We start from the raw sequence: 23,648 nt of genomic DNA, 5'->3' as shown, positions 1-23,648 counted from the left end.
CTGTTCACAAGCCATGTAGAAATGAGGAATCCATGGAAAATCATTTACAAACACAGTGTCGCCCTGATAAAGAGCATTGTGAAAATTTTTGTTTTTCACAACGATTGGGGATGTTACTGTCATTTCAGCATTACCAGTTGTTTAAATCACCATATTCATATCATAAGACTTTTGTGTATAATTACATATACTCCTATGCATATATTTATAGATGTGTATATATATTCAGCGCTTATTTCATAAGGTGAAATAGAAGAAAAAATATTTTCTTGACTATTACCTTACCTCTCTTAAATAAACTTTCTTTGTTAAAAAAGTTACAATATAGTCAGATGTTTGTATCAAATACTGTTGAGAGGTTAGTGAAGAGGACTGACAATCGACCACTGGATTAACAGCATAAAAATCATTACTGACCTTGAAAAGAACAATTTCAGTGGAAAGGTGGGGTAAGAGTCTCTTTGAAGTTGGTTCAAAAGAGCATGAGAGGACAGGAATTGAGACAGAAGTATAAACAACTTCTTTGCAGAGATGTTCTGCACAGGGGAGCAGAGAAATAGGGTGGTATGTGAATCACTAGTGCCTAGCATGTTGGAAGGGCTCAATAAGGTCAGGAAAAGGGGTGTCATGAGCTATGGGAGGCTCAGTAAATGTTGGCCTCCTGAAAAGGTGCTAATAAATTGATAAGGATGGGGCTACTCAGGAAAGTCTTCTAGGGGTCTTTTCTTTTAGTTTTAGAAGAAATGATGGTGTTAGAGGATTAACACAGAAGTTATAGGTAAACTTAACCCTTGACTCTACCATTTATTAGCTGCATAAACTTGGGCTAATTACTTAACCTTTTTAAGTTTCTATTTTGTCATTTTAAAAACGAGGACAATCATTAGCATTATCATTATTAAATAAGAAAAAACATAAAGCCTCACTGATACAGAGTAACTCTCAATAAGTTTTAGCAATGCAGTGCAAAAATTTTCTTCATGAGTTAACTTTGGACTAAGCAGAGGGGAGTGAAGGGAGAGGAGGGAGTATAGGGGCAGGAAGGATAGTAGAATAAATTGGACCTTATTACCCTATGTGCATATATGACTACACATTCTGTGTAACTCTACATCATGTACAACCAGAAGAATGAGAAGTTATACTCCATTTATGTATGATGTGTCAAATTGCATTCTACGATCATGTATAACTAATTAGGACAAATTTTTAAAAAGAAGTAATTATTACCTCTATTTACTATATAATGCTGTTCTTATATGACAACTGGGATTAGAACCAGAATGTTCATAATAAACACTATTGAACTAAAAAAAAAGTTTCTTCCATAAGGACAGGTGAAAATGTTACATTGGATAATGATAATATATATTTTTTAACTCCATGCTCTCCCCATTCTCAGTGCAGACCAGGAACAGGGACTGGGCTGAGGTGTATATAGGGTAGGGTCTCTCCACCTCCTCTTTCTGTGCAGTCAGTCTAAAAACACAGCCTGCAGTCTGAACAAGGAGGCAATGACAATATTTCTAGAAAATGTTAGTATAAGCATTATCATTTTCAATTGTAACAATGCCCTAATAACTAAGAAGAATTACCACTCTTTTAAAATAGATAATAAGGGCTGGAGTGTGGCTCAGGGGTAGAGCACTCACCTACCATGCACAAGACCCCAGGTTCAATTCCAAATTCCAGAAATAAATACATTAATAATAATGATGCTATCTGATTAAAATAGACAATGATTTTGAGGTTCAGATCAGTCATGTCACTTTGCACGTTTATGTAGAAAGAAAAATTAGGAATTCAACTTTGGAAATTGATATTCATCCATTACAAAACACTGCCAAGCACACATGCTTAGAGAGAAAGGGGCAGGCAATGTTCCCTGGAAGGTGGTGTGCACCCAGGAAAAATGAAAGGGTGCCCCAATCCACACTGTCATGCATGGAATTAGGTGTGAAATAGCAGAATCTCTGAGAATACATGGTTATGCTCCACTATCCTTTGATCTTTGAAAGATCATACATAGGAAACTTCCAGAATATAGAGATGTTCAAAAAAGAACAGGTCACTCTTAAAAACTTCAGTGGTCAAATGTTTTAAGAAGTGAAAGTGGTGCAGAGAGCCACCTCTCTCATAGCCAACTTGCTCTTTCTTAAGACGCAGTGTTAACCAGTTGGCCCCACTAATTCATTCCCTAGGTAATGGGAGATTATAAGATCTTAAGTGAAGAAGAAAATTGACACTGACGGCAGGAGAAGCTGGATGGCAGCCTGACAAGAGAATTAACTCTGACAAGCAGAACAAAACCTGAAAGTTCTTAGTAATTTGGGGTTTCGTAAGATAATCACCCTCCACCCTACTCCTGTCACTCTAGGTGTTCCTGTACAACAGAACAGGACAAGTAAGAGAGCCATAAAAATAAAAGTTAAACTAAATTCAGAATACTTTATTAAAGATGGCTGGGGCTGGGGCTGTAGCTCAGTGGCAGAGCACTTGCCTAGCATGTGTGAGGCACTGGGTTCGATCCTCAGCACCACATTAAAAAATAAATAAAATAAAGGCATGCTGTCCATCTACAACTATAAAAAAAATTTTAAAAAGATGGCAGAGATGTTCCAATACATTTTAGCAATATTTGTGTGTAAAACAGTTTAAAACCTGAAAAGAAAAACCACCCTACTCCCAGTTTCCTGAACAATTTGATGGCAGATAAACTGAAGTTTCTTGCCACTAAGAAACAACTTATGTGCCTGGCCATTGTCAAGCTTAGAAAACTAGCAGAAAGGTCAGATCTCAAACTCATGGTTCCTCATTTCCTGGTGTAATAGAGTGAATCAACAAAAACAGTTTGAATTTCATGTTTCAGTGTATCAAGAGAACTCTGCCTAACTTTGAATGTGTGTGTGTGTGTGTGTGTGTATGTGTGTCCCTGCTGCAACAAAAGTTCTCCTTTCTCTACTTAGGAGATGGAGACTCATCAAGAAAGAGTGAAAGAATTGTCCTGGCTATACTCTTTATTCTTTATATTCATAAAGTCTGGATCTGTCTAGTCTCCTGGGAGTGTGCGCAGCTCTTTTTTTTCTAAAGTGAAGGCCCTTCCTGTGATACTCAGGAAGAAGATGAGACAGAACAGAACTTTTAGACTTTAGGGCTTAAAAAGTAAATGGCAGTCCAGCCCTAGAAGAAATTCCAGGGGTTGGAAAGAACATGAGACTGTGGGTTTGATTAGGAATAGAATCTCACAGGGTACAGCAGGAGGCAGATGGGATTGAATGGGAGACACAGGCCTGGGTAATGTCTGAGGTTGCATGGAATGAATTGGCTGCTCAGAGAGCTCTCCTCCTTCAAAAGCCCCTGCTGGCTGGAACTGAGACTAGGGTCGTGGTAGCCTCTTCATTTTACTGGACTGCAGCAGGAGAGAGACATGGAGTTAGTTCATTGTGGAAGATGGGGGACACGGGGCAGAGGTGAGTGGGGTTGGGGGAGCTTGTTGATACAACAACAGCAAATGCACTATTCATGCTTCTTCTTTTCTGAGAATGGCTATTCAGCAAATTTTCTGGGACTGCAGTAACTATTAGCTCTGGGTTTCTTGGAGGAAGGGGTTGGGGAATGGGTTGCAGTGGAGGACAAAGGGTTCATTTGCTGACAATCTGGTGAACAAAGCCAGTTGTTTTCATTTCAGGAGTCAGTGACACTATTTTTGTCCAGAGAGCATGAAGCTATTTATCTTCATAGGTAGGGAACCAGGAAAAAGGGAAATGTCCTTTCTTGCCTGATGTTCAGATAGCCCACACTGTTGATTCTGATGGCTGTTCAAGTGATAGGAGCTATTATGATACCCCTGAGTGGTCTTTTATTTTATTTTTTATTTTTTTTGGTACTGGGGATTGAATCCAGGGTTGCTTAACCACTGAGCCACACTCCCCCCAGTCCTTATTTTTTTTATTTTGAAACAAAGTTTTGCTAAGTTGCTTAGAGTCTTGCTAAATTGCCAAGGCTGGCCTTGAACTTGCAACCGGCCTGTCTCAGACTCCTAAGTCACTGGAATTATGAGAGTGTACCACTGTACCTGGCCCCTGGGTCAACTTTTAGAATGATTTAAATAACTAGAAATTTTTGCTCCAAGTAATATGGGAATTCTCACATGATTCAAGCTTCCTCTTTGAGAGGTACATGGGGGCCCAGACCTGATTTTCAGTATGGTGTGACACGAGGCCATTCTGGTACATCTTTAGTAACTAGTTGGCTGAAGCATTACATACCAAATCTTGTTGATGTGCTTAGGAAACTTCAGATTCTCGGAGACCCAAAACTAACAGACCCCTCCACCACTGTTTACCCCACCTGAGAAATTGGACTGCCTCGGATGGTTTTGATGACTTTATCTCATGAGGGAAATGATGCTAGTGAGAGCAGGCAGGTCTTACTAATCATGTCCTTTAACATGGATCATGGGTTTTTTTGGGATCTTTCTGATGGCTCCAATCCTGATCATCTGTATTTGGCTTCCTTATGTCTCTCCTCCCAAGGAGAGGAGATTTAGAGATTCTTTTCAGGTGGCCTAGGACTCAATTTCAGTCCAGCAATGTTTTTTTTTTTTTTTTCTCTTTCCTGAGTAATGAAGTTTCCGGATTGGAATGGATCAGGGAAGGAAGAAGGTTCCCATCGAGGACCTCCTATGGGAGGAGACTGTGGGACACCCATATGCACACAGTGGCTTGGCTGAACGCTGTCCTGAGAAAAAAGCCCAGTGCCCATCTAGATGTGAGAACTGCCCCAACACAGACACCCTCGCTCTGTCTTGAAGATGAACTTCTTACTCCAAGAATTTCCATTTGTAGCAACACGGCAGACTGATGTATCTAATCTCTGACCTCCCACCCCTGCAGGAAAAGGCATGCTGGATAAAATAAATAAGAGGAATCGGGAAAATTTATATTTGTGTTTGGCCAAGATCTAAGGAGAGAACCCAAACCTCCAGGTGATAAACCACAATATTCAACAAACTCATGGGTTGACCCCGAAGCAAACTGAATGGGACAGGACCCAGATACAGGTTCTAACAGTTGGGAATGTATGCTGCTGAGGACAGGAGATACAGTTTTAGGGAACTAAATCAAGATTCCTGCATAGAGGCTGGATTTGTAAGTGTGGCCCCTTAAATGTGAAGAAGCCTGAAACTTCTACCAGCAAAGAAAAGAGTAAGGAAGCTGCTCTCTGCTGAGAGTTCAGGGTAGAGAATGAAATGAAGCTCCGGTGACAATCCAGACCTCTCCCAGTCCACACTGCTCAGGTTCAGGGGATGCAGGAATCCCAACCAAGATATTAATGTAAAATCTATCGCAGGATTAGTGAAACTCTTGGGGCGCCCAGAAGAAGCAAAGGAATCTCCCAAAGGAAAAAGCAAGCCCAACTGAAGTGGGTTCATGGTCAAATTCATAGCCTTTGCCTAAGGAGACTGTTATTAGTTTTCTAGGGCTGCTGTGACAAAGTACCACAAACTGAGTGGCTTAAACAGCAGAAATGTATTGTTCATGGTTCTAGAGGCAGATTCTGAGATCAAGGTGCCAGCAGGGTTGACTCCCTCTGGGGACTGTGAGGGGTGGGGAATCTGGTCCATGCCTCTGTCCTAGCTTCTGTCCTAGATTGGTTTGCTGCCGACCTTTGATATTTTTTGACGTACAGAGGCATCACCCAGATCTTTGCCTTCATTTTATATCATGATTTTCTTGTGTCTGCAACCAAATTTTCTCTCTTAATATAAGGATACCAGATACTTGAGATGGGGGCCCAGCCTGCTCCAGTATGACCTCATCCTAACTTAGAAATTATATCTGCAGTGACCCTTTTCCCAAATGGGATTTTATTCTGAGGTCCTGGAGGCTTTAACATGAATTTTCGGGTGTAAATTCAACCCATAATAGAGACAACACCCTAGGAGGGTCCGATGGCGGCACATACAAGGGGGGAGACTAGCTCTCTGAGAATGTAATAGAACAATATGACAAAGCCAAGGCGCTCAGCTCACTCTGCTCACTTCCTCAACTGTCACAGGGAAGGTATGTCCTTCACCTAATGTTGTGAGGATCAGACTAGAAAATGTTCAGACAAGCTCTTGGCTTTAAACTGATGCACTGCGCTAACATTACTTTTCATTTTATTTTAATCAAAAATAATAATTCCCATTTATGCTACAACCACATTATTTCATTCAATTCTTGTGTATTTATATCCTTGTTTTGAATATAAGGAGATTATGGCTTAGATAAGCCATTTGCTTAAAGTCGCATGGCTAATATGTGGCAAAGGCAGAACTGAAACCTTGGCCTGTCAGAACCTAAAGTTTGAGCCCTTATTGATTCTGAATATTTCCTGGGTGTTAGGGCTGTGTTCTAGTAAGGCTGAGGAAGATGCAAAGGAAAGGAGACATGCTTTGACCTGAGGAGGAAAATCCAGCCCAGTGAGAATGGTAAATGGAGATTGATTTAAAAAGTAAATAAGCACAGTGTAGGGTGTAGGGAGGGAAACAGAACAATGAATGACACTCCTCCCTAGAGGAGACTGGGGGAGCAAATAAAAGATGTGCACTATAGAATCGAGGTGCAGGGGAGGCTATGACCCCAGAGTGGGCAACAGTGGGGAGACAGGGACCAGGAAGGCAGGGAAGCCTGCCGGGAAACACAACATTGGTCCTGATTTGGGGTGTGCCAGGGAATATGATATGCTTTAAATTCCAACTCTACTGATAGTAAATAAAATTTGTAGGAGGCCATCAATGTGGTCTAGGCTCCTCCACTGGGCCCAGCTGACCAAACCAAAATAGAGCTTAATCACAGTCACTGAGCTTTCGCTCACTACAGGAGGCTCTGTGACCAGTTAACCAAGTAAGCTATCATGAATTGCCTCTGTGTGTCCCTCCCACAATCTATAAATGCTGCTGTCAGATTGTTAGTCAGAGTTGTCAGAGCCTGTTTTGATTCCAGGGGCTGCAGTATTCATGACTTGTTTATATTTTGTTTTGTCTTTGTTTTTCTTTGCTCAAATAAACTACTAAATTTTGTTGGTTGAAAGAATTTTTTCTTTTAATGCTGTTTATGTGTTGTGTAACCTTGAACTACTTGCACTCTCCAAATCTGTTTCTTAAACTCTAAAATGGAATATTTGGCCGTAATAGCCATCTGCCTTTTATTCTTATAGACCCCATTTTTAATTAGCTATTTTGTTATTATTTTGGTATCTACCCTCCGTCCTCTCAGGTGCGTCAGAGAGCGGGGGCATGAGCACCAGCTGTGGCTGCAAGGACTGAAGCAGGTTGGGCTCAGCCAGCCTTGTGGCTCCCTTGCTGGTGATGGGTTGAGGTGCAGGTATGAAATCCAGGCTCAGTCAGGGAGACTCAAGGGTAGCTTCCAGGAGAATCTCTGGGTGAGTCCCTCCCCTGTCATAAATATGAACAATAGGAAAAAATGTACTATGGGTCCCTATAGATATGCTATAAACATATAAAATAAAGCTCCTTTCTGTGTCTGCACATGTGAGGATATGGTGTCTTGAAACCCTGTTGGTTGCTAACATGAGGATGAGGTCAATGAGGATGGCAGAGAGAAAAACTAGAAATTACTGGATCTTGATGGCTTCATTTAGCCACCAAGTTAACCAGCTCAGGCACTGCACTTCCTCTAACATTGTCATTAAATGAAAGAATATTTTTTTGTTGTTGTTTAAGCCAATGACATCAGGGTTTTCTATTATTTATTGCCAAAATTTTCTGAATGACTGCTTCATAGATTTGTGTGGAATAAATGAAATAATTCCTATAAAGTGTTTAGCACTGTCAGCTGTTAACAATTATCATTAATGGATCACTTTATTATGGAATTATATACTGCTTTCTTCTGTACAAATATGTCATGTTTCTCTAAATATATGTCCGAGAACCTTTTTGACCAGAACTCAAGATTCTGCTTCTTTAGTGCCCTACTCAGCTGCCCCCTCCCTCCAAAGCACAGTAGATGTTTAATAACTATTTCATTATTACTTAGTATGTTTTTTCCGTAAATGTTACCCTGATGGACAACCCAACAGACACCACTCTTGAGATTTGGGTAAAGATCATGTCCCGGTTAAGAGTGCTTTATTTTGACACTGGGAAGTGAATTCCAAGAGAACCTGGTTATTTTTGAAAAGGGGGGGAGTGTTGGACTTTTCTAAAACTATCTAAAAGGTGCCAGAATCACAGGCTCTATCAGGGCTGGAGATGACACACAGCAAGGGGCCAGTACAGGACTCCTGCCCCAATCCCTTTCCATTATTTTTCACTATTTTTCTACTTTCTCCAGAATCAACTTCCCTTATAGTCCAAAAGGGGGGAAACGCTCTCCTCAGAGGCGGTTTGGGCTGCCAGGAATCTGTGTGAATTCGTGCATCCACTTCTTACCAAGGTCGCTCTGCAGAGTTGCTGCCAGGGGCCAGATGGCCTGGCATGAGATCTGAGATTCGGCATCCTTTGCTAACTGCAAACATCAGCCCCTCATCCCTGAGGGGTCACTGAGGGCAAGGAGCTGGGAAGAGGCCTCTCCCTGTTCACACACACATCAGCTCCCAGGGTGGAGGTCAGGTGGTGAAGGACTTGTCATCTGGGTCAGTGCCAAGGAGAACATGGCACCTACTGCCTGGGTGGCACCAGCCATTCCAGGTGAGAGTTGGGAGCTCTTAAAAGACCTTTGTTGTAGTCTGTCCTAGTCTAGTTTCCAAGGTGGCCTCCTTCCCACCCCAACAGAATGTTCCCACCCTCGTCTTCTCCCTACCCTCCATGTTGTCCAACCTTTCAACTAAAATTTCAGTGTAAATGTCCACTGCTTTGTAAGGATTACCTTGACCCCTCCCCTATCAGAAGTAACCCCACTCTTCTCCACAGTCCCACCGACTTCCTTTATAATGCTATCATAAAATTCAACTCAAGGTGGCTTAGTTGAGTATTTCCTACTAGGCCAGTGCTTTTCAAACGTATTATGTACACAAATCAGCTGGGGATCTTGGTAAAATATAGATCCCCATTCAGTAGGCCTGAGATTCCACAGTTCCTCTCAAGCTCCCAAGTGATGCCAACACTGGTGGCCGGTAGATAAAGTGATAAAGTATTGCTTTTTGTGTTGTTCCTTAAGGACAGGCGACATGTCTTATTTATCTTTGTAATACCAGATTTTAGCACAGTATTTGGTTGATTATAGATGGTTGATATATATTTGATAAATCAAAATGGAGTGGGTCAAAGATTAAATGCAAATATATGATTTGGTCAATATGAGAATATTCTTGTAGCTGAGATGGCAGAAAGTGGGGTGAGGGAGTGTGGGGGACTCACAGAGGCAAGGATGAATCCTGAGAAGAACCAAGGCAGCAGCTTACTGATCCAAAAACTCAATTATACCTGACTATTTAGATTCCAAAGGACTGAGAGACACTGAAATAAATGTTAACAGAAGCCTAGTTTATTCATTAGCGTTAAAGGATATGGTGGTGGCTGAAATATATGCCTGCTTAGAAGACACCCCCACCCCATGCACTTACCCACCCACACATGCCTAGCCACATTTTTCTCTCCTTTGCAGGGCTGCTACTGTTAAATTTATAGGAGGCCATTGGTTTGATCTGAGCTACTGCACTAGACCCAACAGGTCAAACAGAAACATTCACTCACACCAAAGTTCCCCGCCACTAAGTTGAAACAAGGTTGTTATCTGACCTTCCAAGAAATCAGAACTGCCACATCCCTCTGAAGGCCAGTTTTTGTCACATGATAGGGTGGCCCCTGCTGCTCTTTACCAGGAAAGTAACTTTGACAGGAGATCCACTTTTTGATTTCTGCTTCTGCTGTCTTCAGCCCTCTTCTTTCTATAAAGCCAGTGTCCTCGGCTCAGCTCATCAGAGCAGTTTTGTAGAGTGAGATGCTACCTGATTCTAAAACCACAAATAAAAGTCCATTCACATCTTTGATTTTGTTGTAATTTTCTCTTCTGTCTCTAGGGATGACTTAATTGATACTCCCACTGAACACTGACAGAGAACTCAGATTAACTGGATGAACTTGTGGGGAAAATACAGCAGGTAGGGAAAAGCTCAAATATATTTTAAGAACGTTAAATAAATCAATATTTTAAGTTATTAATCTTTATGCTGTATGAGACTATGATGCTCATTTCTTTCAAATCCTTCATTTTTACAGATGAAGAAATTGAAGTAAAAACAAAAGTGGTTCACAGGCTATCACATGGTTATTGGCTGGCAGGTAACAAAGTACATGCTGAGATATTTTTATTCTTAAAAACATCCTTAAATATATTCTTCTAGATGATTTCACTTCTGGAATAGAGTACTTACTGTCTCTTAAATGAAGTCTTTCTCCTTGGGTAGCACTGGGGAAAGTCAGGTAAATTCTTGCTTTCACGTCTGTGTTTCTGGACTCTGTACTGACCGGCTCCTCCCTTTCTGCCTTCCAAACAACTGATCCGTCTGTAGCTTTTTCCAGTTATGTTCTAGGCTGGAGGATACACTGAAGGGGGCCTCTTAATGGCAGGCGTGTAGCATTGGTGTCTCAGTGTGGGGCACTTTTGCAGAGATGGCTGCTCTCCTCCAAAGCTGACTCTCCTGTCCTCTAGGATCAGAGGAGGCCAGGATTGGGACAGTGTGAGATTGAAGATATTGAAGATACAGATATCCAGGTCCAGGCCATTCTATGGGCTGGGCTGTCCTGTAAATTTGGGGCACCAGAGCCCACAGCACTCACTGGGGAGGACAGCTCTTGTGCACTACAAGGACAATTGTGGTCCGCTTTCATTCTTGCCTGGTGCTGAGCTGGGATGTCCCTATACTTCCCGTTCACCATTGGCTTGTGAGACTCGCAGAGTGTACTTTGTCACTAGCCCAATAATCCTGTGGTATCCCGTGAGCCACTTTTTCTGGGCTTCGGTTTCTTCTTCTGTAAAAAGAGAAGGAGATTTGAAAGAAATGAGCTTCAGAGAATCATGTAATGTTTGTTTAATATATTTAATATAATATACAATTTGATATAACAGTATTTGTATTTATAACCCGGTTTAAAATACAATGCTCCATGACATCCCCATAATTCTACATTTACATATAAGGAGATTGAGTCTTTTTTTAAGGCGATTCCATCTTAAAGAAGATAAAGATTGTCTTAAAACATCCACTCAGCAAATGATTGAATGAGGCCTCAGACACAGATCAAACTTTTCTTTAATTGCTAAGTGGTAATGTCTCCCCGGTCTGAGTCAGAGGACTTTTACCTCCGTCTTTGAAAGGGAGAGCACAGCCCCTGGCTTCCCCTTCCTTGCCTCTCCTCTCAGAGCTGTTTCGCCCTCTTTTGTTCTTTCTGAGTTTTCCATGTTTTCTTGCCTTCTCCCTCTCTCCTTCTCTCCATCCCCTATTCATCCTCCTCTGAGCCTCCTGCCTCCTCAGTTCCCCTTACCCAAGGGCCAGCCTCTCTCAGCCTCTCTCGTGGCTGGGATCTGCTTTTATGAAGATGTGGTCTAGATCCTAAATGGGCCCCCAAAGCTCATGTGTTGAGTGCCTGGTCCCCAGAGGATAGTGCTGTTGGGAGAGTGTGGCCTAGTTGAGGGAAGTAGGTCATTGTGGACATGCCCTAGTTTGTGTACCCTGGGGACCCTGGCCCTTTCCTCTTCCTCCCTTTGCCTCCTGGCAACCATGAGGTGAGCAGCTCCTCCGCTGCATGCTTCCACGGCCATGATATTACTGCCTCACCACAGACCCAGAAGTGACTGGGCCAACCGTGGACTGAAACCTCTGAACCCATGAGCCAAATTAAATCTCTCCTCCCCTTGATTGTCTCAGGTATTTTATTTCAGCAATGAAAAGCTGACTAACACATTGCCCCACTCTGCTGGGGTGAATCTGTGGATTGATGATGACAGGAAGAAGGGGTGCCTTGATAACTGGGTGGTAGTTTATAGTCTAGAGCATTCTTTCCCAAGCATAGGGTGAAGAATGACCTGTTTTGGATCAAGGCACCACTGTGGAAGAAAGGTTTGATTCCAGTGCAGATGCATGGGCCCCAACCCAGAGACTATTTTCACTAGGATTGGGTGAGACTTGTAACCTATTTTCAAAGAATCTTCAACAAGGTAATACTGTGCCCACCAGGGCCTGTCCCTGTGGTGATCCAGAGAGTGGTAAGTGTCCACAAGGGTACCTGCAAGGTTGTCTCAGGTGGCAGCATACATGTAGGTCACCAAACATCACTTAGTCAGTTTGGCGCTTACTCATCTTACATGTCAGTGATACATCTGGCTCCATCAGTAGAACTCCTTGCTTCTAATTAGCAGAGTGATATTAAGTTTTCATAGGGAGAAGTTAATAAGGAAAAACATGTGGAAGAGCTCCTTAGAGTAGACAAAAGTAAAAAGTGTTGGCTTTCTGAATAGGACTCCCATAGCTCAGGAAATAAATAGCAAGAATCAACAAATAGGATGGCATCAAATTACAATGCTTCTGCACAGCAAAGGAAATCATTAACATTGTGAAGAAACAGCCCTCAGAATGGGAGAAAATCTTTGCCAGCTACTCTTCCAACAGAGGAATAATATTTGAATGTAAAAAGAACTCAGATTCAACATCAGAAAAACAAATAATCTATTTAATAAATAGGCAAATGAACTAAGCAGATACTTCTTTTAAAAAGTACAAATGGAATTCAATTTATGGAAAAGTGCTCATCTTTTGGCATCAGGGAAATGGAAATCACAACTACAATGAGATTCCATCTAACTCTAGTCAGAACAGCAATCATTAAGACCCCAAATAACAAATGCTAGCAAGGATATGGGGGGATGACTCATTCACTGTTGAGGTGAATGCAAATTAGTACAGCCCCACAGAAATCAATAAGGAATTTCTTCAAAAAACCAAAAATCAAACTACCACATGACCCAGCTCCACCACTCCTCAGTATTTATCCAAAAGAATTAAAGTCAGCATATAGTAATAAATACAAATGTCTATGTTTATTATGGCAAAATTCACCATTTCCAAGTTATAGAATTATCCCATGTGTCCATCTACAAGTGACTGGATAAAGAAAATGTGGCACAAATATGCAATGGAGTTGAATTCCTTCATAAAGAAGAACAAAATTGTACCATTTGCAGGAAAATGGATGGATCTGGAGATTATCATGTTATGCAAAATAAGTGACACTCGGACAAGTAACAGAAGGACATCATAAAAGCAAAAGGGTGACTATTAGGTAGAGGAAGGGGTCTAGGAAAAGGAGGAGGGGAAGGCAAGGGGAGGTATTGAGGAGTGCAATTAATCAAGTTATGTTATATAAGTGTATGAATAAGCCACAGTGGAATCCACTATTCTGTACAATTATTATGCAACAATTAAAAAAAACCGAAAAAAGTGTTGAGAAACATTGGTTTATGCAAGAATGTCTGTATTTCTGCTGAGAAGTTAAAATTATGCCAGGTCAACCACACCCTTTCATTCTGCCTCTCTGTGCCCATGGACAATGGGGCCAAAGATAAGATCTGAATTTACATGTTAGAGTTTCTCCAGCCATTAACTGTGAATGGTCATATTTGCCCTGACTTGTACAGTTAGGATGAGATCTCTCTTTTAATCCCATGGCTCTAGTCATTTGTTCCACTCGTTTGTCACTTAGCACTTAGCATTAGTGACCTGACATCTTTTGTATGTGTCTGTTTTGTCTTCATAACTAGATTAGAAAGTCTTTTATGGTAGAGACCTTGTGTTCACCTGATAGTGCACTAATTTACTCACGCATCTATCAGACAGGCATTGAGCACTGCCAGGCACAGGGATAGATTAAATTTAAAAAAAAAATAGTAAGATATAGTCTCTGGCTTTAAACATTTCTAGCAAACAAACCATGGCTTGGAAAATATAATGACTGAGATGTGTTTATTTTGTACAGAAAAGTACCCTGCCCAGCGGAGAGGAGGCCATCTTTAACCGAGGCTCAAAGGAAAAATGAGGAAGAGTAAGTTTTCCAGGTAGAGAATGGATGGGGAACAGGAAGACCATTCCAGGCTGAACTAGAGCTTCTGCTACATGTAGAGAGGGGCTGGAATGAGACCAGGCCTAAGCACAAAACTAAGGGCACGAATCTTGCCTCTGAGGCAGTGGGATTCCACTGGAGAATTGAAATTAGCCAATGGAATGATTAGCTCCCTTGTCCCAAAGCTCACCTGGCTGCAGTAGGGTGGGAATAGAGGAGGATGTGAGACCTTTCAGTAGGGCCGAATTGCTGATGCCTGAGCAAGGAAAGTGGGTAGGAGTGGAGGGAACCCCTGGAAGATCTGCTGGGGAAGGAGAATCCAGAGAACTTATTGATTTAAAGGTCACGAGGGCAAGTGAAAAATCAGTATCCCACTGTGAGGGGAGATTTGTCACTATCTATTCAAACAAACAAAAACAGAATAGTTTATGCTGCAGTTTGGATCTGGAGTGTCCCCCAAGGCCTCTGTGTTAAAGGCTTAGTCCCCAGCCTGTGGCACTATTGGGAGTTGGTGGGACTCCGGTATTTGTTATAGTGATGAGAGCTAACACAGTCCATGACCTGGAAATGTCACTTATGGCTGTCTACCCTAAGAAGAAAATTCACGCACCAATGTTCCTTAAGAAGAAAAAGACTAATATGTCTATCAATAAGGATCTGGATAAAGAAAAAAATTTAAATAAAAAACACCTCTATGTAACAAAATAATTCTTTCTCCAACACATTATATGACTGACAGAGAAAAAAGAAAAGCTTGTCATAGAATAGTACATATAATAGGAGTTGATGATCTAGATAAAATTTTAGCTGGGCAAGGTGGTGCATGCCTGTAATCCCCCTGGCTCTGGAGGCCGAGGCAGGAGGATGGTGAGTTCAAAGCCAGCCTCAGCAACTCAGTGAGGCCCTAAACAACTCAGCGAGACCCTGTCTCTAAATAAAACATTCAAAAGGGCTGGGGATGTGGCTCAACGGTTAAGTATCTGTGAGTTCAATCTCTGGTACAGAAAAATAAAAATAAAAATCACTTTAGCATTTGAGGAAGCCCCTCTACAGTTATCTTCCAAACTCTTCACCTTAAAGTAGATTTGTTAGATATTGAGTCTCACTCACCCACATAGTGCTACTTAGTAGTTCTCTTATTTCTTTATTTAAAATTTTAATATTGAGTGTGTAATAGCATTTATAGGACACATATAAGTTGTGACACAATACTCCTATGTACACCACTAACTCCAAGACCAGAAAAACATTCTCATTATTTTCAATGTTTTTTGTGTCCCTCTCAAGTCTTTCTTATTCTTCCCCTCTCAGAAGTAACCATTCTCCTGAATTTTGATTAGAGTTCCACCCTTTTTGTTATTTAGTTTTGCGTGTTTTTGAACTTTATATATAGGATCATACAGAAAATACAAAAGAAAGGCAAAAGCATATCTAAAAGGAGATAATGTTTTTCTTGGCAGATGATGTGACTATATAAAGTTATTTGAAAATTAGAACAATATGACAACCTGACAAAATGATTAATATGAAGATCAATACAAAATTATAGGTTCTTATATCAATAATAATTATAAAATAAAATAGATCTATCTACAGCAGCAAAAATAAAAACATAGTTTACCAACAAAAATGGAAATATGTAAGATCTATGTGAAACAAAATTTGAGATATCCCCTATACTTGGTTGGCTGTCATGAAACAGAATATGACCATTACATTCTAAATAAATGCAAATTTCAAAAGAGAAATATTTGAAAACGAATTCACAATAAGTTACTAGCTTAATGAGCTTTCTTTCTCACCAATGCTTAACATTTTGTTCTGTGCATCTGAAAATTTAGATGTCCCCAGTGGTGTCTGACGTGTAGGACACGTTGTCTCCAGAAGAATCACTTTCAGGTGCTTACTGAAATGCTCATTGCAGAACACCACCCTCAGAAATTCTGAGTAAGAGTTCTGAGTAGAACCCATCCACCTGCATTTTAACTTGGAAAAACATTGCTTTAATCCAAAGGAAGGAATCTCAGATGGTAGCATCCAAGTTCTCTCTGGAGATCAGCAAAGAGACATTCTTAGGAATGAACATTTTTCTGGCAATTTTGAGATTACATCAGGATAATTGGGCACTCCATAGGTTCATGTGTGGCTCTTACAAAGGTCTATATCTAGAGGACTGCATGTGGACATCATGTTTGTACAAGGTTATATGGTAAAGAATCTTTTATTCTTCCCACAGTTTTTTTATTGGTGCATTATAGTTGTAGATACTGCTGGGATTTTCTGTTACCCATTCATACGTGCACAGAATACATAATCTAACAACAATATGTAAGGAATCTTAAGGACTGTGCCCTACATTTTCTGTTTGCTATGCCTTCTTTGGGTTTCTTCCTTATGTCCTGTGAATTTGGAGGTGCTGTGATCAGAATTTTGTGTTCCCCAAAATTCATTTATTGAAATCCTTACCCCCAGATATGGTATTGGGAAGTAGGACCTTTAGGGGGTTATTAGGTCACGAGGGCAGAACCCCCTTGAATGGTATTAGTGCCCTCATAAAAGAGCCCAGTGAACAGCTTGTCTCTCCTACAGTGTGAGGACACAGCAAGAAAGAGCCATCCGTGGGGGAGCAGGTCCTCACCAGACACCAAATCTGCTGGCATCTTGATCTTGGACTTCCAGCCTCCAGAAATGTGAGAAATAAACTTCTGTTGTTTATAAGCGACACGGTTTGTGGTATTTTGATACTGGTATCATTGATAGTATTTATTATTTTGTAGCCTGAACAGACTTAAGAGGAGAGGAGTAAGGAAGGTGGCCCTGGGATCAAGGACAGCGGGTGGAGAGGAAGGAGGGCCCTTCTGCAGAGGATTTGACCATGCAGAGGCCCAGGCTTTGTGCTGGAGGACATGCTCATTTCATTGTCAACGGTTAGATGGCTATCAGTGAACCACAGCAGAAGGCCAGGACGGAAACCAAGACACCCACCCCAACAGTTAGGCCCTCCTCCACAACCACTTCCCTTCTGTGTGTGGATGTGGTGGGCTGGGTGGGCAATATAAGCTTCACCCAGCTCCCTCCACACTCCAGGGCCCTGAGAGAAAGGCCATCCCTGAACATTTGGCTTCTGCCTCTGGGCTCACCCGCCTTCAGTTCCATGGGAGGCTTTGAGGGTCATCTGTACCCAGGGCTGTCTCTGTTCCTCTATGGACTTTACCAGGCGCAGCTCGTCTCTAGGGCCTTGATCTGCAACTCCCGTGTCCAATATCCACCATGTCGTCCTTGGGACAAAGGAAGATGGGCAAAGCTACGGCAGATATATTACATTGGCCCGATGAAGATCCTAAGTGCCTTCATTTTAGTAGCCCAAGAGTTGAACAGCGTTCATGGACAGCTGGTTCTTATCAGCAAGATGTATCACCAGAGAGACTTTATGTACCGCAAACAGTGGCAGCATCTCACTCTCTATTTGACCTTCTTCCTGACGGGGTGTGCAGATATGGTGAGCCAGAACCTGATGCCCCAGAGGTGTGTGGCTCTGGAGCAAAGCACCCAAGCCCTGGGCATATTTCTGTTTCTGCCCCTGATGGTGTCTCACATGCAGGACACAGAAGGAGTAGAACTGCAGTTTCACATCCTGCTCACCCAGGCCATGTTCCTGCTAACGGTGGTAGTGACTGCAGAGCTCTGGGCTCCCAATGCCATGCTGATATGGACAATGAAGGCCTTTTTGTACATGATCACAGGCTCTTGGTTGGTACAGATAGGCTTTATGTTGTTCAAGCCAGTCTCTGGCTATAAATGGATGGATGATGACAAAAATGACATAATGTTTGCCACCACTTTCTTCTGCTGGCATGTGGTCTTCAATGCCAGTTTGATGATCTGGATCTATGGCTTCTCTTTTTTGTGGTATTGCTACATTTTTATTAAAGACAGAACCTGGATGCGCCCCCTGGTGGTGCCCTGTGGCCTTCACACTCCAAGATGTCTGGATGAGAAGTTGTGAGAGGTGGGCGGCCAGGAAAGCAGAATCTGGTGTCCTTCCTTCATGGGGGTCCTACCTTGAAACTGCAGACTCTGCTGGAATGGACATGCACCCTCTCCCTTCTGGCTTCCCTCAGCCTTATTTGAACAGTGCATGGAGGAAAGGTGAACACAATAAGAGTCCTGCCACTAAGACCTCCTCTCTCAACTCCCCAAGCGTTTCCCTCCTCAGCTCCAGCTACGGTACCTGCTTGCCCTGCACCTCTCTGTATCGCCCACTCCCCTCCCATGAGAACATTAAAGAAATTTTCTATATCCTGCTTGTGAAACTTTTTACAAATATCCCTCACTCCACCACATGGAATATCCACCACAGTCAAATTTAGTACATAATAATAATTTACCCAACATAATAACCACGTCCATTCTTTCTGGTTCTGGATCTCTTTCATGATGATACTATGAAATCATGTTTTGACTAAATAGAATTCAGAACTCTTTTTGAGTTCTTTATTTTGATTACTTTGTGATTTATCAAGCAGAAAGTCAGACCCTTTTGCAGCTTCTTGCTCAGTGAGATGTAGAAGAACAGAGCAGCACCCTACTCACAGAGAGGGCTCCAAGGGCTCGACTGCCTCCAGGGGTTCTCCCCCCCACTGCCTCCTCTAATACTGTCAGACTCTCCCTCCAGGCATGTCACCCACTGCTCTGCACACTTGGGAATCAAGTTCCAAGTAGTAGATTTGCCAGGACCCACTCTTTTGTGATTCTCCTATGTAATAAAATCCAATGGCTTATTTATTCTTGATGCTTTTTTTTTTATCCTCACAACTCTCCTGTCAGTGAAGTTTGTAGGTGAATATTATCTAAAACTCAAAAGGGTTAAGAAAGTAGCTTAAGGAGGCTAGACATTTTTCTGTGTCACACAATGCCATTGCTGGGTGTCAGGGAGGCTGGAATTGTGAAGGGTAGAGCCAAAATTATTGGGAACCATAGGCTATCAAGACTTTATCAAGTTTTCCTCACTCGTGGTTAAGTCTAAATCATCTGGTCAGGACAAAGTGGGGCTGGGTCAGGGATTCCAGAGCATTCACCATCCTTCCCATTTCCTTTGTTGTTCTGGTTCCTGGGAGAATTAGATGTGTCCTTTTGTTCTGGTCCTACACTTCCTTGTTAATTTTCTTGTTCAAAAATCAGGGTGCAAAAGGAGTGAGTTGTTGGGAAGGACCTTCACCCTGTGGTTTCGGAGGCTGTGAACAGCCTGTAATTGTGGAGGGGGAAGGAATCTGGGATCTTTAGATAAGACTCAGCCAGGTCTTAGCATGTGCTGGACATGTGGCGTGTGACCAGCTCCGTGGATGGTTCATACCTGCATCAGTGGGATCATCCGGCAACCACATTCCTGTCCAGTGGAGACTAACAGAGGACCCAGGTGTGGAAATAGAACATAAGTTAGCTTCTATGCTTCCCCCTCATCCTAGGAACCAATGGGGCTCTGCCCTCTTCCTGGTTGTCACCTCTGGTTCCCATACCTTGTTCCCCCGCACCTTGGACATCCTCCGAGGCCTTGGCCCAGCCTCATAGCTCCCTTTCTCTGGCCTGCTTGATCCTCCTCTGGTGCCTTGAAACTGGGGTGACAGGAGATCTGCTTGTCCTCTATTCTTTCTTTCTTACTGAAATGACAAAAACTATTTTCTTCTCCACTCAGGGGTCTCTCCCTCCCCCTCCCTCCCCCCACCCCCCTCTCTCTCTCATCTTAAGAGCATATTTTGGAATTTTTTAAACTTTAAAAAATTGACTCTTGCTATTACAACCCAACCTCTTCATGAAGTGAAATCTCTGACTAAACAGGAGAAAAGCCACGTACAAGGGATGAGAAGCAAGGACATAATGTTAGTATTTCAAGATTTTATCTCCCTGCAAGGATGACAGTTGAAGGGATACAGAAGCTGCAGAACTGTCCCATTTTTAGTGCTTTTGAAGTTCTTTTAAATAACTGATGAATTCATCGCTTGTAGAAAATTGATGCCCCCAAATATTATTATGTCTCAAATCACATACCTTCAGGGAAAAATGCTAAATATTAGCAGTATCAGCAGGGGTCTCAAAGCCACAAAGAACCATAGCCAACATCTGATACAGTGGCAGAATAGGTGGGCCTACTGTTCTTACGATAAGGGTTTTTCTGTGTGCTTTGTGTTAATTAGGTATGAGCACTTGGAAATTATTCCTATACACTTGAGAAAGAAAAACCAGCTGAAGATTAACTTGGGGAAAAACAAAAATCAAAGTCTCCAAATTAGAGTAGTTTTTGGAGAGAAAGATGTAGTCTTTCCCACCATCCACCAGAGGGAGTTATTTCCACATGAGACTGGAAGGGGCACTTGTCTCCATTTGGTATTGAATTATATCAATTTAAGGGAAGTGATGGAGGGATGGGGAGGAAAGCAGGAAAAGCACATAAGCAATCAGTAAACATCACCTGCATCTGTTTCCTATTAAGCTCAAATGTGTAGACATGAATAAGCACAGAATTTAATCTATGAGATAGAAGTGTGTGTGTGTGTGTGTGTGTGTGTGTGTGTGAAAACCTCTGGGTCACTCACTCTCTGACTACCCTTTCTATTTGATATTTTAAAAATCACTGTGTGACTTTCAAGAAGAACTGTCTCCTACTGTGGATGCCACAGGGAGTATGATAGTCCCCCTCCTGGCCCTGGTAGTAAGGGCCAGCAACCAGACCCTCCACGCAGAACTTTTCATCTTGAGGAGGAAAATGGGACGCTTAGTAACTCTATAAAGGTAAGTATTTTTGACTGGTTTACTCACGGACACATCCAAAACATCTAGAAAATTTTCTGTCATACAGGGAAGTGCTCAATAAATAGAGAATTAATTAACAAATAGGAAACTGAAAGAAGCCATTGTGACAGTGAATCAGGTCCAGTATCTATTTTGCAGTTGTGAGTCAAGACCCTAGAAGCCCTCAAAAAGAAAGCATGTTTACCATGAGGAAGAAAAGTCATATTTTTGTGTTATTGTTAGTCTCCTAATATTTGCCAAAGAGATCTGCTACCATTTTCAAAGTAACTCCTGGAGTAAGAAGACCCTCAGCATTTTGGGAAATCATTTCAACCTGAATCTGATACACCCAGTAAATCTCACAGCTGAGATGTGAAGTCAGGTCTATCTAATTTTAAAAACATTGTTTCCCATGTTTTCCTGATAACAATAATTATCTGGGGTACTTGTGAAACACATAGACAGACGCCTGAGCTCAACCCTAGTCCTTCCAACAGAATTTCCAGGGGAAGGACCTGGTAATTTATGTTTTTAACAAGTGCCCCCATAATTCTTATTATCACACAAATTTGGGAGACTTCTGGTACTCTTCTTTTGGGAACTAGAAGGTCCTAAAAAGGTCACGGGGACATGCAATCATTATGTACTTCAAGCCTCTTCTCATCCTTACCATTGTTGGTGTGACCATCATTTGGTTGTTAATGTCTCCAACAGTCAGCCTTTTTGAGCTGTAGGGAAGGTGGTGGGCAGCACTTAGGGCTAGAGAGTAGCTTCACACAGCTTAATTGAAGACCAGCCTGAGAGCACAACACCTCACAGAATACGAGTACATATCGCTACTGTGTGTGCGCCATTAATTTTGGAAGAGACCACAACTCTTATTTCTTTTGCTGAGGTTGTGAGAGCCTTTTCCAAGAGGAGATGATATTCCAAGAAATAAGCTGATATTAAGAACCACCAGAGCTTTACTCTGAACTCCCTCAAGATCTTTGTGTTACAATGACTAATGGATAAGGTGATAATAGATTGAAGAAATACAGTAGACTATGAGCCCATCTGCAACAAGTAAAACATCAAGAAGAATCTCTTCTCATTTTTGAAATAACTTAACAGTATCTGGTCTTTATATATACTAAAGAAAATATAATAACTTTTCAAATGTAAGTAATGTTTTATTGGCAATTCATTATTAACATTCCTTTCAACTTCCAAAATCTTATTCAACCCTCCCCCCACCCCATGGAACAAGGATTTAAACATTATATAAGCTTCCCAACAATTCTAGAACTTTAGAGTTCTTTAAGTCCTCTCATAAGTATAGCATTGAACAACTCCATTCTCTAAAGTTTGGGAGAAAAAAAAAGTTTCTGCCTAAATTATTAGGGTTTATAGGGCTGATGGTCTTTCACTTTTATCAGAAGAGGACCAGAGAAACAAAGAGTGGATGAAAAGATCAAGCATCTGCCTCAAAACCTTTTAGAGACAAGGAAGGTCAAGTCCTTTGAAAGTTGTCTTAAGGGTGCAGAACATCCAGGAGACATTCCTTATTACAATTACCTCTAGTATAACAGTTTATAGGTCCGTGGGAACTGAAGTGAGTCATGCAAAAATATCACCATAAGGTAGGAAAGGATGGAGTACTGAAGAGGGCTTGGACACACTTAGAAAGAACCTGTCAATGCACACAAAAGAGCATGGACCAAGTCCAGGATGACTCTGGTACATTCAAAGGAATCCGGAAAATCAAGTAAGAAAAAAACTTGCCTTCAGATGGTGGTCTCCATCAGATATAAGTAGGCCCCCACCAATGGAATCTGGAACTCAAAAGTGTCACTGTGTGTTCACAAGGGGTGGGTTGCTGTTGACTACAGGCTAATTCTGTTTCTAACAAATCACAGTGGCAGGAAAAGCAAGGCAACATGAGCAACACTGGTGAGTGTCTGAGAGAGATGTCTCCAAGACTGTAAGCCCTCGAGGCAAACCACTTGCCTTTCCAGTTCATTGGAGTGCATCTTTGTTTTCCTCCTCTTTCTCTCCTGCCCCTTCCTACTTCTGCTACTAGATGTTAAGGATAGGACAGGGCCTTGTTCATGAGACAACTAAGCCTAGAGGAGAGAGTCAAGTATAGCTTGGCCCTCCATGTGCCTTACCTCCTCCAGGGAGACAGATTGCATGGGGTTTGGGATCATCCAATGATTTCTCGTGCCAAGTCAATATTATGATTTGGAATGAGCACAAAAGCCCTTCTCCAATTATTAGGAAGTCTGAATCCAGAACAGAAGAAAATGGCAAAAAAGGAATGAAGAAAATGGGAAGGCAAATGTGGGCAGCCTTGTTCCCTTACCTCGTTAAGACTACTTTGTGAGTGGTGAGCCCTACCATCAAAGCCTCCGTGGAATCCAGAGTGTGTGTAGATAAGGAAAACCATCCATTGAGAAATTTCTGCCAAACCCCACTGTTCTGCTTGCAGACAGTCTCAATAACCTACTTATTCAGGAAATGCAAATTAGGCTTTATAAATGACAGAGAAACAAACAAATCCCAGAAGATTAAAGATCAGCTCTTGAAAGAATGATTCATTCAGCATTTACAGACTTGGATAATGTGCGAACATTTTAAGTGCCTAGGGCAGGATGAGAAGACGAAGTCGCTCCTCTCAGAGACTCAAAGGAAGAAGATACGTCAATGGATGAAACAACATGGCTTGTCAATTGTCATCGTGTTCCACCACTGTGGTAGATTCTACCATTCTTGGTCACCAAGATAATATGTAAATCAGTTCTTGATGGTATCTAGT

General features: G+C 41.9%; 2 protein-coding genes and 1 non-coding gene across 5 annotated transcripts in view; 2 read left to right on the top strand and 1 right to left on the bottom strand.

Moving 5' to 3' along the window:
* LOC107147320 (transmembrane epididymal protein 1-like) overlaps positions 1–18,366 on the top strand; it is a 44,974-nt gene extending 26,608 nt beyond the window's left edge. Inside the window, exons 3-8 of one of the 3 annotated variants that reach the window (XR_007349973.1) lie at positions 10,030–10,110; positions 10,229–10,291; positions 12,018–13,288; positions 13,982–14,047; positions 16,655–16,755; positions 17,283–17,402. Coding sequence is in view for 1 of the 3 variants with exons in the window: in XM_015491729.2 (XP_015347215.1) it covers positions 16,998–18,071 (1,074 nt within the window). In the remaining 2 variants the exon portion in view is untranslated. Of the gene's footprint in view, positions 1–10,029; positions 10,111–10,228; positions 10,292–12,017; positions 13,289–13,981; positions 14,061–16,654; positions 16,756–16,842 lie in introns of all 3 variants that reach the window. The other 2 variants (XR_007349974.1, XM_015491729.2) reach the window with 2 other exon arrangements.
* Positions 1,382–1,514, bottom strand: LOC125618776. The gene has a single exon (XR_007350162.1). It is a non-coding gene; the product is annotated as a small nucleolar RNA SNORA51 (small nucleolar RNA).
* A 4,404-nt stretch (positions 18,367–22,770) lies between the features above and the next one.
* The window catches only part of Rgsl1 (regulator of G protein signaling like 1), a 47,483-nt gene continuing 46,605 nt past the window's right edge, over positions 22,771–23,648 (top strand). The window contains exon 1 of the mRNA XM_048810219.1: positions 22,771–22,783. Coding sequence (XP_048666176.1) covers positions 22,771–22,783 — 13 coding nt within the window. The remainder of the gene's footprint in view (positions 22,784–23,648) is intronic.

The sequence above is a fragment of the Marmota marmota genome, unplaced genomic scaffold (genome assembly GCF_001458135.2).
Source record: "Marmota marmota marmota unplaced genomic scaffold, marMar, whole genome shotgun sequence".
In the NCBI taxonomy this organism is placed as follows: Eukaryota; Metazoa; Chordata; class Mammalia; order Rodentia; family Sciuridae; genus Marmota; species Marmota marmota.
This window is presented reverse-complemented; position numbering and strand designations above follow the sequence as displayed.